This window comes from Vipera berus, assembly GCF_964194415.1.
Source record: "Vipera berus genome assembly, chromosome: W".
In the NCBI taxonomy this organism is placed as follows: domain Eukaryota; kingdom Metazoa; phylum Chordata; class Lepidosauria; order Squamata; family Viperidae; genus Vipera; species Vipera berus.
In genome coordinates, this window is record NC_138210.1 from 7516393 (window position 1) to 7530273 (window position 13881).

The 13881-nt window shown below is 44.7% G+C and overlaps 1 protein-coding gene across 1 annotated transcript in view; it reads left to right on the plus strand.

Moving 5' to 3' along the window:
* Positions 1-13881, plus strand: part of LOC308676842 (DNA topoisomerase 2-beta-like) — a gene marked incomplete at both ends in the record, with an annotated part of 378437 nt that overhangs the window by 152919 nt on the left and 211637 nt on the right. The window contains 4 exon segments of the mRNA XM_081342876.1: positions 10818-11013; positions 11119-11210; positions 12005-12160; positions 12967-13050. Coding sequence (XP_081199002.1) covers positions 10818-11013; positions 11119-11210; positions 12005-12160; positions 12967-13050 — 528 coding nt within the window.

A 13881-nucleotide genomic window follows, 5' to 3' on the forward strand; every position in this document is an offset into this window, starting at 1 on the left:
CACACTGGACTTCAAGCATCTTGCAGTGTGTGCCTCTCCGTTCTTCCTCCAGACTCTGGGTCCTTGGTTTCCAAATGAGATGCAAACGTTGCTCTCATCAGAAAAGAGGACTTTGGAGCACTGAGCAACAGACCAGGTCTGTTTTTCTTTAGCCCAGGTAAGACGCTTCTGACCTTGTTTGTTGTTCAGGAGCGGCTTGACAAGAGGAATACGACATTTGAAGCCCATGTCCAGGATCCGTCTGTGTGTGGTGGCCCTTGATGCACTGACTCCAGCCTCAGTCCACTCCTTGTGAAAGTCCCCAACACTTTTGAATGGCCTTTTCCTGACAATCCTCTCCAGGCTGCGGTCATCCCTGCTGCTTGTGCACCTTTTTCTTCCACACTTTTCCCTTCCACATAACTTTCTATTAATGTGCTTTGATACAGCACTTTGGGAACATCCAACTTCTTTTGCAATTACCTTTTGAGGCTTTCCCTCCTTATGGAGGGTGTCAATGATGGTTTTCTGCACAACTGTCAGGTCAGCAGTCTTCCCCATGATTGTGATTCCTACTGAACCAGACTGAGAGACCATTTAAAGGCTCAGGAACCCTTTGCAGGTGTTATGGCTTAATTAGCTGATTAGAGTGGGACACTTTGAGCCTAGAATATTGCACCTTTTCACAATATTCTAATTTTCTGAGATTGTGGATTTGGGGTTTTCATGAGCTGTAAGCCATAATCATCACAATTATGACAAATCACGGCTTGAACTATCTTGCTTTGCATGTAATGAGTCTATCTCATATGTTAGTTTCCCCTTTTAAGTTGCATTACTGAAATAAATGAACTTTTGCACGATATTCTAATTTTTCGAGTTTCACCTGTAGGTAGTCCTCGCTTACTGATGGTAATTGGGACTGGAAACTCTGTTTCTAAACAATGTCATAAGACTCAACATCATGTGACTGCCAATTTATGATGGCAGTTTGAGGAGTCACAGCTGCAATCATTAGGCAAATTCCATGTTAAGGTTTCCCATGATTGCCATGTTCTACCTCTTGCTGGCTTCTACATTGGCTTCATTGCTGAGCGCCCAAATTGCAATCACGTGACCACAGGAACACTGTGAAGGCCACAACTTTGAGAACTCCTTGTAAGTGCTCATTCAATGCCATTGTAACTTTGAACAGTCACTGAACAAGTGGACATTAAATATGGACTACCGGTATAATAATTTATAGACCTTAATAGGTACACATGGTCCTAAAACCCTTGAGGAATAGTAAAAATACCTTAGGAATAGTTCTACTGTTACTCTTCAAAAGTAGTCCTACACAGAAGATGTTGTCCTGCATAAATGTAATGTAACCAGGGCAGGAATAACTGTTTTTAGGTAAAGGTAAAGGTTCCCCCGCACATGTGTGCTAGTCGTTTCCGACTCTAGGGGCCGGTGCTCATCTCCGTTTCATAGCCGAAGAGACAGCGCTTGTCCGAGGACATCTCCGTGGTCATGTGGCCGGCATGACTAGACGCCAAAGGCGCACGGAACGCTGTTACCTTCCCACCGTAGTGGTCCCTATTTTTCTACTTGCATTTTTACATGCTTTCGAACTGCTAGGTGGGCAGAAGCTGGGACGAGTAACAGGCGCTCACTCTGCTACGCGGCACTCGGGATTCGACCCGCCAAACTGCCGACCTTCCGATCGACAAGCTCAGCGTCCTAACCCACTGAGCCACCGCGTCCCTATATCTGTTTTTAGATGACTGTTAATGCAGCTCATGTATTGAACACAATACACTCCCAATCATCCCCAACTTTTAAAAGTAAAGCAGAATCATATGGTCAGGGAGTGTAGTCCCTTCCAGAACAGATTGAATTACAGCCCCCAGTCTACTCCTTCAACTGACTAGAAGGAGCCCCCTTAGCTTGTCTGGATTCATTCCTATTTTTGCTATCTACTTTAGATCATCCAGTCTCTGGTAACTATTCATTTAGAATGATGCTGGGAATTCCTTTTCAAGGTATTTTAAAATAAAACCTCCTTGAGACTGGCCTATACAGTCATGTGAAAAAGAAAGTACACCCTCTGAGTTCTATGGTTTTATGTATCAGGACCTAGTAAAAACATCTGGTCCTTAGTAGTTCTTAAAAGTAGGTAAATACAAACTCAGATGATCAACAACTACACCATGTCATCATTTATTTTACAAAAAGAAAGCCAAAATGGAGAAGCCATGTGTGAAAAAGTACACCTTATTATTCAATAGCTTGTAGAATCACCTTTAGCAGCAGTAAATTGAATTAGCGTTTTCTGTATGACTTTAAGATAAGATAACCTTTATTGTCATTTTTTTTTACTGTGGGCACAATGGCACACATCAAAAATGAAATTTAGTTGCCTGCTCTTGAACACATACATGACACACACCTAACATACTATATACAACATATGTATAGACCCACACCCCTACATATACATAACAAATATTAAACACTGTCCATCTTGAATATATAAAACAGAAGGAGGAAGCTTGAGAGTTCACAAGGTTAATTTCTGTTTGGAATGAAACTATGGCTGAATCTGGATGTTCTGCTACGGATACCATGAAGCCTCTTCCCAGAAGGTAACAAGGAATACAGGTCGTGAAGAGGATGTGTAGTGTCCCAGACAATCTTGCGGACCCTGCTTAAGCAACGCTTCTGTGCTATGTCCTGGATGGGAGGGAGGGAACTGCTAATGATCTTTTCGGCCATCCTCAACACACTCTGCAACACCTTCCTGTCTGAAGCAGTGATGCTTCCAAACCAGACTGTGATGCTGTATGACAGGATGCTCTCGATCGTCCCCCTGTAGAAAGTGGTAAGGATAGGAGAAGGAAGATGTGCTTTTCTCATGCGACGCAGAAAATGCAGGCGCTGCTGTGCCCGCTTCACTAGTGTCTCGCTGTTGAGTGACCAAGCCAGCCTACTTGTTAGCTGCACACCCAGGAATTTGATGCTGGTAACCATCTCCACAGGGGAACCATTAATGCACAGAGAAGTGTGGCTGTGCCTGCCTTTTCCGAAATCGGCAATGATTTCTTTGGTTTTTCTGGTATTTAAAACTAGGCTGTTTTCCTTACACCAGTTCTCCAACCCCTCAACCTCTTTGCAGTAAGCGCCCTCATTGTCATCATGAATAAGGCCCACTACTGTTATATCATCTGCGAACTATCAGTCTCTCACATCATTGTGGAGGAATTTTGGCCCACTTGTCTTTACAACATTGCTTCAGTTCATTAAGGTTTGTGAGCATTTGTTTATACACAGCGCTCTTGAGGTCCTGCCCACAGCATTTCAATCAGGTTGAGGTCTGGAATTTGACTGGGCCATTGCAACACCTTGATTCTTTTCTTTTTCAGTCATTCTGTTGTAGATTTGCTGGTGTGCTTGGGATTATTGTCCTGTTGCTTGACCCAATGTCGGCCAAGCTTTAGCTGTCAGACAGATGGCCTCACATTTGGCTCTAGAATACTTTGGTATACAGAGGACTTCATGGTTGACTCAATGACTGCAAGGTACCCAGGTCCTGTGCCTGCAAAACAAGTCCAAATCATCACCCCTCCACTACTGTGCTTGATGGTTGGTATGAGATGTTTGTGCTGATATGCTGTATTTGGTTTTTGCCAAACATGACACTGCATTATGACCAAACATCTCCAGTTTGGTCTCATCTGTCCAAAGGACAATGTTCTCTAGAAGTCTTGTGATTTGTTCAGATGCAACTTTGCAAACCTAAGCGCTGCTGCCATGTTCTTTTTAGAGAGAAGAGGCTTTCTCCTGGCAACCATTCCAAACAAACCAACTTGTTCAGACTTTTTCTAATTGTACTGTCATGAACTTCAGCATTTATCATGCCAAGTGAGACCTGTAGAGTCTGATATGTAACTCTTGGATTTTTTGCAATTTCTCGTGAGCATTGCATGGCCTAACCTTGGGGTGAATTTGCTGGGACGTCCACTCCTGAGAAGATTGGCAACTGTCTTGTATGTTTTCCACTTGTGAATAATCTTCCTCACTGTAGAATAATTGACTTTAAATTGTTTGTAAATGGCCTTATAACCCTTCCCACATTGATGGGCAGCAACAATTTGCTTCTCTTAAGGTCACTGCTGATGTCTTTACCCTTTGGCATTGTGTTAACACACACCTGAATGCTGGAGACCAGCAAACTCCTAAAACTTCAGCTTTTATACAGGTAGTCACACTTCCTGATGATCAGTTGATCAAGGGCACTTGATTAGCAGCACCTGATGTAGTTCCCATCTTCAAAAAAGGGAAAAAAATAGATCCAGGAAACTACAGACCTATCAGCCTGACCTCAATACCTGGGAAGATTCTGGAAAAGATAATCAAACAACAAATCAGCGAACACCTTGATGCAAACAAAGTCATCACTCTAGGAGCTTGAATGCCCAAGATGGCGGACGTGCTAGGCTGAGCTCTGAGAGCTCCAGCTGTTAGGCGTCCCCTAGGAGCCCCTCAGAGGTGCCCTTTGTGCCCTCTGTGTTGGGGGTTAGGAGCGGCAGACAACGGGGCTGTCGGCTGTCGGTTTGCCGTTCTTGGCGGCGGCGACTGTTTTCAGGCCGTTTTCGGCGTCGTCGTTCTTGGGCCGTTTTCGGGCCGTTTTTGGCGGTGGCAGCGTTTTCGAGCCGTTTTCGGACCGTTTTCGGCGGCGGCGTTCTTGGTGGAGGTGCCGTTCTCGGCGGCGGTGTTTCTCCGGCAGTGGCAGCGGTTCTGGCGGCGGCGCGGCCCTCCGTTCGCTCCGGTCCTTTGTTTGCTCCGTTTGCTCCAGGAGGCTCGGCGTCCTCAGCGGCGGTGGCAGCCCTCGGAGGGGCTTCGGGTGAGCCGGTGAAGCCCAGTGAAGCCCGGTGAAGCCCAGCAGAGTTTGGTCGGACCGGAGGAGCCCGGAAGAGCTGCGCTCTGTGTGGCACCTATCAGCAGCTTATTGGTGCCGATGGAGCCCGGCGGGGCCTGGAAGAGTCTAGAAGGACTGGAGGAGCCGCGCTCTGGAAGGCCGCGCTCTGGAAGGCCCCAACCAGTTGATGTTTGGGGGCCCATGGAGTTGCAGCTGGGAACAACGCCTGGAATGGTGGAGCGGCGGAAGAATTGCGGCGGCGTCTGGAGCGGCTGGTGTGGAGGTGAGCTGGAGTGCTGTGGCCGCTCAGACGTGGAGACCTGCGGCCCAGTGGCGGAGTGTGGCCAGTCTGTGTTGCGGACGGTTAGGCGATACAGACTATTTCTATGTCGCTCATACCCTGGGAGACCGGTGGAATGGAATTTGCGGCCTAGCAGAAGATCGGCGGGGATTTTGGTTTCTTCCCCTGTTTGCCCACTTATTGCCTGACCCTCTCCTCCCACGGAGAAGACCATTAGCAGCCGGGATTTTGCTACCGTAGTTTCCGGCATATAAGACTACTTTTTAACCCAGGAAAATCTTCTCAAAAGTCAAGGGTTGTCTTATACGCCGGGTGCTGAAAATTTAGGGACAGGGCTGGCTGGAAAACCTGGAGCGGATCTCCCATTTAGTCTGCGCAGGGAAAGCGGGACCAATTGGAGAAGAAGCTGCAGTCTGTGATTTTTTACAGGCTGGGGTCTGGGCGTCTTTTCTTGAAGAGCAGCTGTAGTATATCCCAACTTGAAAGGCAGGTGGGGAAGGCAGCAGCCAGAGCAGCGGCTTAGCTCTAAGGACACATTTGACTCAGGAACTGGGCGGGCTGGCTGGAAAACCTGGAGCGGATCTCCCATTTGGTCTTTTTTTTTTTTAAATCCCATTTATATCCTGCCCTTCTCCGAAGACTCAGGGTGGCTTACAATTTAAAGCACAAATCAATGTGCTTAGCAATAGCCTTCATTCTGTGTATATGCCTGTTTATTAGGGCTTTCACCCCCCCCCCAAGCAGCATTATTACAAAGTCAGCTTATTGCCCCCAACAATCTGGGTCCTCATTTTACCTACCTTGGAAGGATGGAAAGCTGAGTCAACCTTGAGCCTGGTGGGATGCGAACCTGCACTAATTGCAGGCAGCTTGTGTTACTTAAGGCTCTGCGCAGGGAAAGCTTTAGAGTGAATTAGGAAAAGTGAAAAAGTGAATTAGGAAAATAGGGAATGGTTGCTGGAATCAGGGGCTGCCCCAAAGAAGAGGGAGTCAAGCTATTCTCCAAATCACCTGAAAGCAGGACAAGAAGTAATGGATGCAAACTAATCAAGGAGAGAAGCAACCTAGAACTAAGGAGAAACTTCCTGACAGTTAGAACAATTAACCAGTGGAACAACCTGCCTCCAGAAGTGGTGAATGCTCCAACACTTGTTCGCCCTCAGGGGTGCCCCCCCTTCCTGGGTGCGACCCGCCTTTCTTTCCACTTCTAATCTTGATGAAGGGCCCGATTGTTGGGACCCTGAGAGATGGCTGGGCAGGGGCAGGGGCCTCCGGTACAAATTTAGTAAGAGGCCCCTGGTTAGTTTTTTAGTCAAATTTTTTGTGGGGTTAGGGAGGGGGGTGGGAATCTTTCGTGGTTGTTTGGAAATGGGGGGTAGTCCATCAACCGTTGTTCAGGCCAGGTCCAGGATTGATCGCGTAGGGGGGGAGCGGGGGTCGGTTGCCTCCGGAGCTCTGGAGCGGGTCGTGGGATTACCTATTCCCACGACGTTAGGGAATGGCAGCAGGTGTACGAACAGAGGGCCGTATCGACATCCGGGAGGGCATCTCCGCTATTTACAAGCGGTGAGGCGCTCCGACCCTCTGCTTTCGCCCTGAGGTCCCGGGAGCGAGGATGTGCAGCCACCTGAGCTCCGGCTGGTGTACTTGAACGCCAGGTCCGTTGTTAATAAGGCTCCTCTCGTCCGGGATCTGGTTGAGGGTGAGCATGCGGACCTGGCTTGCATCACGGAAACTTGGCTGGGCCCAGAGGGTGGTATCCCTCTGGTTGATCTTTGCCCACCAGGTTTCCGGGTGCTACACCGGCCTCGGGCTCAGGGTAGGGGCGGGGAAGTGGCGGTAGTTATGAGGGAGACCTTGTGTCCGCAGGAGGCCACCGTTCTCCAGATAGTCGGGTGTGAGTCTCTCCTCCTGAGATGTGGTCCTAGGGCGCAGTTGGGCTTGCTGCTGGTGTACCTTTCGCCTAGTCGCGCAGCAGCAGCCCTGCCTGAGCTTCTTGACATCCTCTCGGGGTTGGTGATTGAGTTCCCCAAACTTATAGTTTTGGGTGACTTCAATCTACCATCCCTGGGAGGATCATCTGAGTTAGCTCGGGAGTTCATGGCTTCCATGACGGCCATGGACCTGACGCAAGTAATTCATGGACCGACTCATGTGGGAGGCCACACCCTTGACTTGGTTTTTCTATCTGGACGGTGGTTAGATGATCTTGGTGGGGGCTCCCCAATTGTTACACCCCTGTCATGGACCGATCATCATCTCCTGCGGTTGGTCTTCCGTTTTGCCACTCCCCGCCGTGGGTGTGTGGAACCAACTAGATGGTTCCGCCCCAGGCGCTTAATGGACCCTGAGAGGTTCCAGGCAGCGCTGGGGTCCCCACCTGCCCCCTTTGCTCACAACTCGGCGGATGCCTTAGTGGAAGCCTGGGAAAGGGCAGCCACGGAGGCACTTGACCGAGTTGTACCCTTGCGGCCCCTGACCCGCTGCAGATCCCAGCGGGCTCCATGGTTTTCCGTGGAGCTCCGGGAGATGAAGCGTCGGAGACGGGGCCTAGAGAGCTGTTGGAGATCCAGCCGATCCGAATCCGACCGATTGCGACTAAGAACCTATATTGGGTCTTATCTCGCAGCGATAAGAGCGGCGAGGTCTAATCACTTCGCTACCCTTATCGCGTCCGCAGATAATCACCCGGCCGCCCTGTTTAGGGTGACCCGCTCCCTCCTTAATCAGGAGGTGAGGGAGGAACCCTTGCAGGGTCGTGCCGAGGAGTTTAACCAACATCTGTTGGACAAAATCGCTCGGATTCGGACCGGTCTGGACTCTGACTGGGCAGAGTCTGACGATCAGGTCTTGTCGATATTACCTGGGAGGAGTTTGATTCTGTGACTCCGGAGGAAGTGGACAGGATTATGGGGAGGCTGAGCTCCACCACATGTTTATTGGACCCATGCCCTTCCTGGCTGGTTTATGCGGCTCAGGAGGGGACACGAGGCTGGTTCAAGGCGGTTATATCTGCGTCTTTGAGTGAGGGTAGTTTCCCCGCCGTCTGTTTGCCCTGTTCACCGCCCTGAGTCCTTCGGGAGAAGGGCGGTATACAAATAAAATTATTATTATTATTATTATCAAAGTCAACATGGGTTTGTCAAAAACAGATCATGCCAGACAAATCTTATTACATTCTTTGACCAAGTGACAAAACTAGTGGACCAGAGGAATGCTGTAGATATAATTTACTTGGACTTCAGTAAGGCATTTGATAAAGTAGATCACAACCTACTACTTGATAAGATAGAAAAATGTGGGTTAGATAGCATTACCACCAGATGGATTCGTAGCTGGCTGACAGGCCGTACTCAGCGTGTGGTCCTCAATGGAACTGCATCTACATGGAAGGAAGTGTGTAGTGGGGTGCCCCAGGGCTCTGTTCTGGGCCCAGTGCTCTTCAATATCTTCATTAACGATTTGGATGAGGGGATAGATGGGGAACTCATCAAATTTGCAGACGACACCAAGCTGGCAGGAATAGCCAATACTCCAGAAGATAGGCTTAAGATACAGAAGGATCTGGACAGACTCGAACACTGGGCACTATCTAACAAAATGAAATTCAATGGTGAAAAAAGTAAGGTTCTACATTTAGGCAGGAAAAATCAAATGCATAGGTATAGTATAGGTGGTACCTTGCTCAATAGTAGTAACTGTGAGAGGGATCTCGGAGTCTTAGTAGACAATCACTTCAATATGAGCCAGCAGTGTGCTGCAGCTGCCAAAAAGCCAACACAGTGCTAGGCTGCATTAACAGAGGGATAGAATCAAGATCAAGTGAAGTACTAATACCACTTTACAATGCTTTGGTAAGGCCACACCTGGAATACTGCATCCAGTTTTGGTCACCACGATGTAAAAAAGATGTCGAGACTCTAGAAAGGGTACAGAGAAGAGCAACAAAGATGATTAGGGGGCTGGAGGCTAAAACATATAGGGAACGGTTGCTGGAATTGGGTATGTGTAGTTTAATGAAGAGAAGGGTGAGGGGTGACATGATAGCAGTGTTCCAATATCTCAGGGGCTACCACAAAGAAGAGGGAGTCAAGCTATTCTCCAAAGCACCTGAAAGCAGGACAAGAAGCAACGGATGGAAACTAGCCAAGGAGAGAAGCAACCTAGAACTAAGGAGAAACTTCCTGACAGTTAGAACAATTAACCAGTGGAACAACCTGCCTCCAGAGGTGGTGAATGCTCCAACACTGGAGGTTTTTAAGAAGAGACTGGACAGCCATTTGCCTGAAATGGTATAAGGTTTCCTGCCTGAGAAGGGGGTTGGACTAGATGACCTCCAAGGTCCCTTCCAACTTTATTATTATTATTATTACTTAGCCTTTTCATACCTATGGAAGCAGTAAGGGTCCACTTAGTTTTTCACACATGGCTTCTCCATGATGATGACATGGTGTAATATGTCATGTATTGTTGTTCATCTGAGGTAGTATTTACCTACTTTTAAGAACTGCTAAGTACCAGGTGCTTTTTACTATGTCCTGATAAGTGAAACCATAGAACTCAAAGAGGGTGTACTTTCTTTTTCACATGACTGTCATTTTATAGTTATTTGTCCTAGTTATTAACATTATTCATTGTAAAAGTAATTGTAATTTCATAGGGTTGTTTTGCATTTTAAACCTGTACTCTGTAATTTTACTTTTACCTTATTCCATCAATATGACTTTTTTTCTATTTTAGCATAATTGTTATGTTATTATGTTCTATGCTGGTCTATGGCTAAAATAAAATTGATTGATTGAACTTTTGCCCAAGTTGTGTAAAGACATTATTGAGAGATGGATACTTACTGGCTTTTTGCACTACAGGTAGTCTTCTACCTACAACAGGGTTGTCAAACTGCTGGCCCACGGGCCAGATGCATCATAGCGAAACCGTGCCCACCCCATTGCCAGCAAAGGCAAAAAAGTCACGATATGTCGCGACACGTCACATGATGTTGTGAATTTGACACCCCTGACCTACAACCATTCATTCAGTGTCCATTTGAAATTATTATGGCACTGGATGAATGGTGATTATGACTGGTCCTCGGAGTTCCAGCCATCCTAGCACCCCTATGGCCACATGATTGTGATCTGGGCACTTTGTAACCAGTTTGCACTTAGGCCTCATCACATGATCATCATTTGCAAATTTCCCTGTTGGCTGCCTCAGAAAGTCAGTGTTGAAGCCTGCAGAGAAGGTAGCAAGTCACTAGGGTAAATCTACCACCTGCACATCCTCCCCCAGTCCATCTGTGCACATGCTGGCCATGAGCAATAACACTGTCACACTATATACAAACAAAATGACTAGTTGTAAGTTAAATCAGATGCTTCATTGGCTTTAATTTAACATTTGATATTTTGGAAGAAACAAAATGAAAAACCTTCAGATATATTTAACAAAGAGAAACACATGCTTATTAATTACCAAAAACAGCTTTGTCGTCTTCAGGTAAACCAAGTGAAATCTGAATTTTGAATTCAAACATGAGAAATGATACTTTTCCTCTAAAAATAATAGCATTTATTTAACAATGTGGTATAATGGAAATAATTTTTAATCAGATTTGTTTTTACATTTGTACAGGTACTATTTGATCATATGGGGTGTCTGAAGAAATATGAAACTGTGCAAGATATCCTAAAAGAATTTTTTGACTTACGTTTAAATTATTACAGTTTGCGCAAGGAGTGTCTTGTAGGAATGTTAGGGGCAGAATCTACAAAGCTTAACAATCAAGCTCGCTTTATTTTAGAGAAAATGCAAGGAAAAATTACCATAGGTAAGAATAAGTTACAATTAAAGGATGATATGTAATTTATAATTTTCTCTTGAAACAATCTCTTTGGTGCTTATATTTTTTCATTGCTCTTTTTTACCCCCATAGAGAACAAATCAAAGAGAGATTTGATTCAGATGTTAGTCCAGAGAGGTTATGAATCTGACCCTGTCAAAGCCTGGAAGGAAGCGCAAGAAAAAGTAAGTCATATTTCCTCTTTAGTCTTTTTCATTTACTTTGTTGAGAAAATCACAGTCACATTCATACTGTACATTTCTACAGGATAAATATTTAGACCTTTTCAGTAAAGTCTAAAGAAGGAGTTTAAGCCTAGGCAAGCTGACTGGTTGCAAGAAGTACTATTACTGTACTGAACTGTACACCCCTTTTAAGACATTTCCTTCAATGAATGAAAATCATGGCCAGCCTATCCTGTTCTGAATGCTGCTACTCTATAATTCCTCAATATATGTTATACTGGTAAGAAAGGAAACAAAAGGTTGGAGGAATGTCAAAATATAGTGATTTTGACTTTTGAAAAAAATCTTTCTTTTCATAGTATTTAAAGATTTTTTTTAAATTCTCCCTTTCTTAGATAGGGACTCAGTCCAAGTCACTATGTGTTTGTAACAACTGTATAAATGTAATTAGAATTTGAGATTCTAGTTTCACCTTCTCTGTGTGTGGTAGTCTCCAAGATAATGTATTAATATCTGTTGTATCTATTATTAATATCTACATATTATACAAACAAACCTGCTATTCATATTATAATACCTTTTGCATTTATCTGGAGACTTGTCTATATGCCAGTGTTTTTGACAGTTTGTATCTTGAGCATTATATTTAACAATTTTAAAAATTGTTTTTATTATCTCCTAATATAAATATTAAAATTTATTTCCTGCATTTATTAGAATTTCTACTATGTCTCCCCATTCATTATTTTTCTGTATGTGTTTGCAGTATTATAACTAATTTGATCCTTAAATAGGCTGCTGAGGAGGAAGAAATGCAGAATCTGAATGATGATAGTTCCTCCTCTTTGGGATCTACTTCAGTTCCAGATTTCAATTACATTTTAAATATGTCTTTGTGGTGTCTTACTAAAGAGAATGTTGGAGAAATCATTAAGCAGCAAGATGCAAAAGTAGGTATTTTTCTGAGTTTTGAATATGAAAGTATGTCCTAATCTGCTGTTGAGAATATTGTTTTATGTTGAAAAAATGTAAAATTGCAATTTACAGTTTATTTTTAAATTAAATTTATTTCACAAAATGTATAATTTAATAGCACTGTTAAATTATTGATCAGCTTTCTAAGAAAATGTACATAATTGCTATCTACTTTGTCTTGATAATTTTGATTTAGAAGGTCAGTTTTACCAAGGAGAGGTGTGTCAAAAGCTAGTTGCTTTGAAGTCTTAACATTACCTCCCAGTTGAGAGAACCATGCCTCCAAATACCAATTGTAGGGGAACACTAGCAGGAGAGACCCCTTCATGGATTACTGCCTTGTCGTGGCGAAGGGGCTTGCGTAATTCAATGAAGCTATGAGCTATGCCGTGCAGGGCCACCCAAGACGGACTGGTCATAGCAGAGAGTTCTGACAAAATGTGATCCACTGGAGAAGGAAATGGCAACCCACTCCAGTATCTTTGCCATGAAAACCCCATGGACAGTACAAAAAGGACCTCCTGGAGGAACGTTGTCCATGCGGTTGCGATGGGTTGGACACGACTTTGCAACTAACAAAAGCAGGAGAGAAGTAGATTTCCAACTTCTGCTTCTGAGCACTTCAGAACTCTGGCTACTGTCAGTAACAAAATGTTGCACTAAGATGGGACATAGCCTGATCCAGCAAGGCTATATTTACATGTTCTTATATTTTTTTACCTTCAGTGTTCAGAACATGTTTCTAATGCAAATTATTTTACTATTCTTTTTTCTCTTATAGGGAAAGGAACTCAGTGATCTCAAGCGAAAATCTTCTTCTGACCTTTGGAAAGAAGATTTAGCAGTTTTTATAGAAGAACTTGATGTATGCTGACCTATATTAAAATCCATGTACAGCATCAGGTTTTACATTAGGCTATGTGGGGGCAATTGGTTATCTTCAATCTTTCTCATTATAACAAAATGAAAGGAAATTTGTGTAATTTCATACTTGACTTGAATTATGAACTGCTTGTCAGGATCAGGGCGTTTGAGAACAGGTTCAGCAGCAAATAGTCTTTTTAGGTTCTTGAATGCCACTTGGCATTCCATAGACCATGGAAGGGGCTGACAGGGTCGAGGCTTCCCCCCACCTTTTCCGGTTTTCAGTAGCTCAGTAATCGGCAGAGCTATTTTAGCAAATGAGGGAATGAACTGCCGATAAAAGTTTGTGAACCCCAGAAAGATTTGAAGCTGCTTGCAGGTTTGTGGGGGCTGCCATTCCAGCACCACTTTGACTTTGGCTGGGTCCATTTCCACCCCTTCGCTGGAGATTCTGTACCCAAGGTAGTTGAGTCTCGTTTGATGGAATTCACATTTGGAAAGTTTAGCGTAAAGTTTTGCTTTCAGTAATTTTTTGAGCAGTTCGCGTACTAATCTGATGTGCTCCGCCATAGTCTCTGTGTAAATAAGGATGTCGTCAAGATAGACTAGGACTCCTTTATACAGGTGATCATGCAGCACTTGATTTATCAACTGTATGAACACAGCAGGGGCCCCTTGGAGGCCAAAGGGCATAACTTTGAACTGAAAGCTTACCAGACGGCTTTTGAAAGCTGTTTTCCATTCATCCCCCTCTTTAATTCACACCCAGTAATAAGCCTTTCTTAAGTCCAATTTTGTGAAAAACTTTCCCTTCACCAAATGGGCCAACATG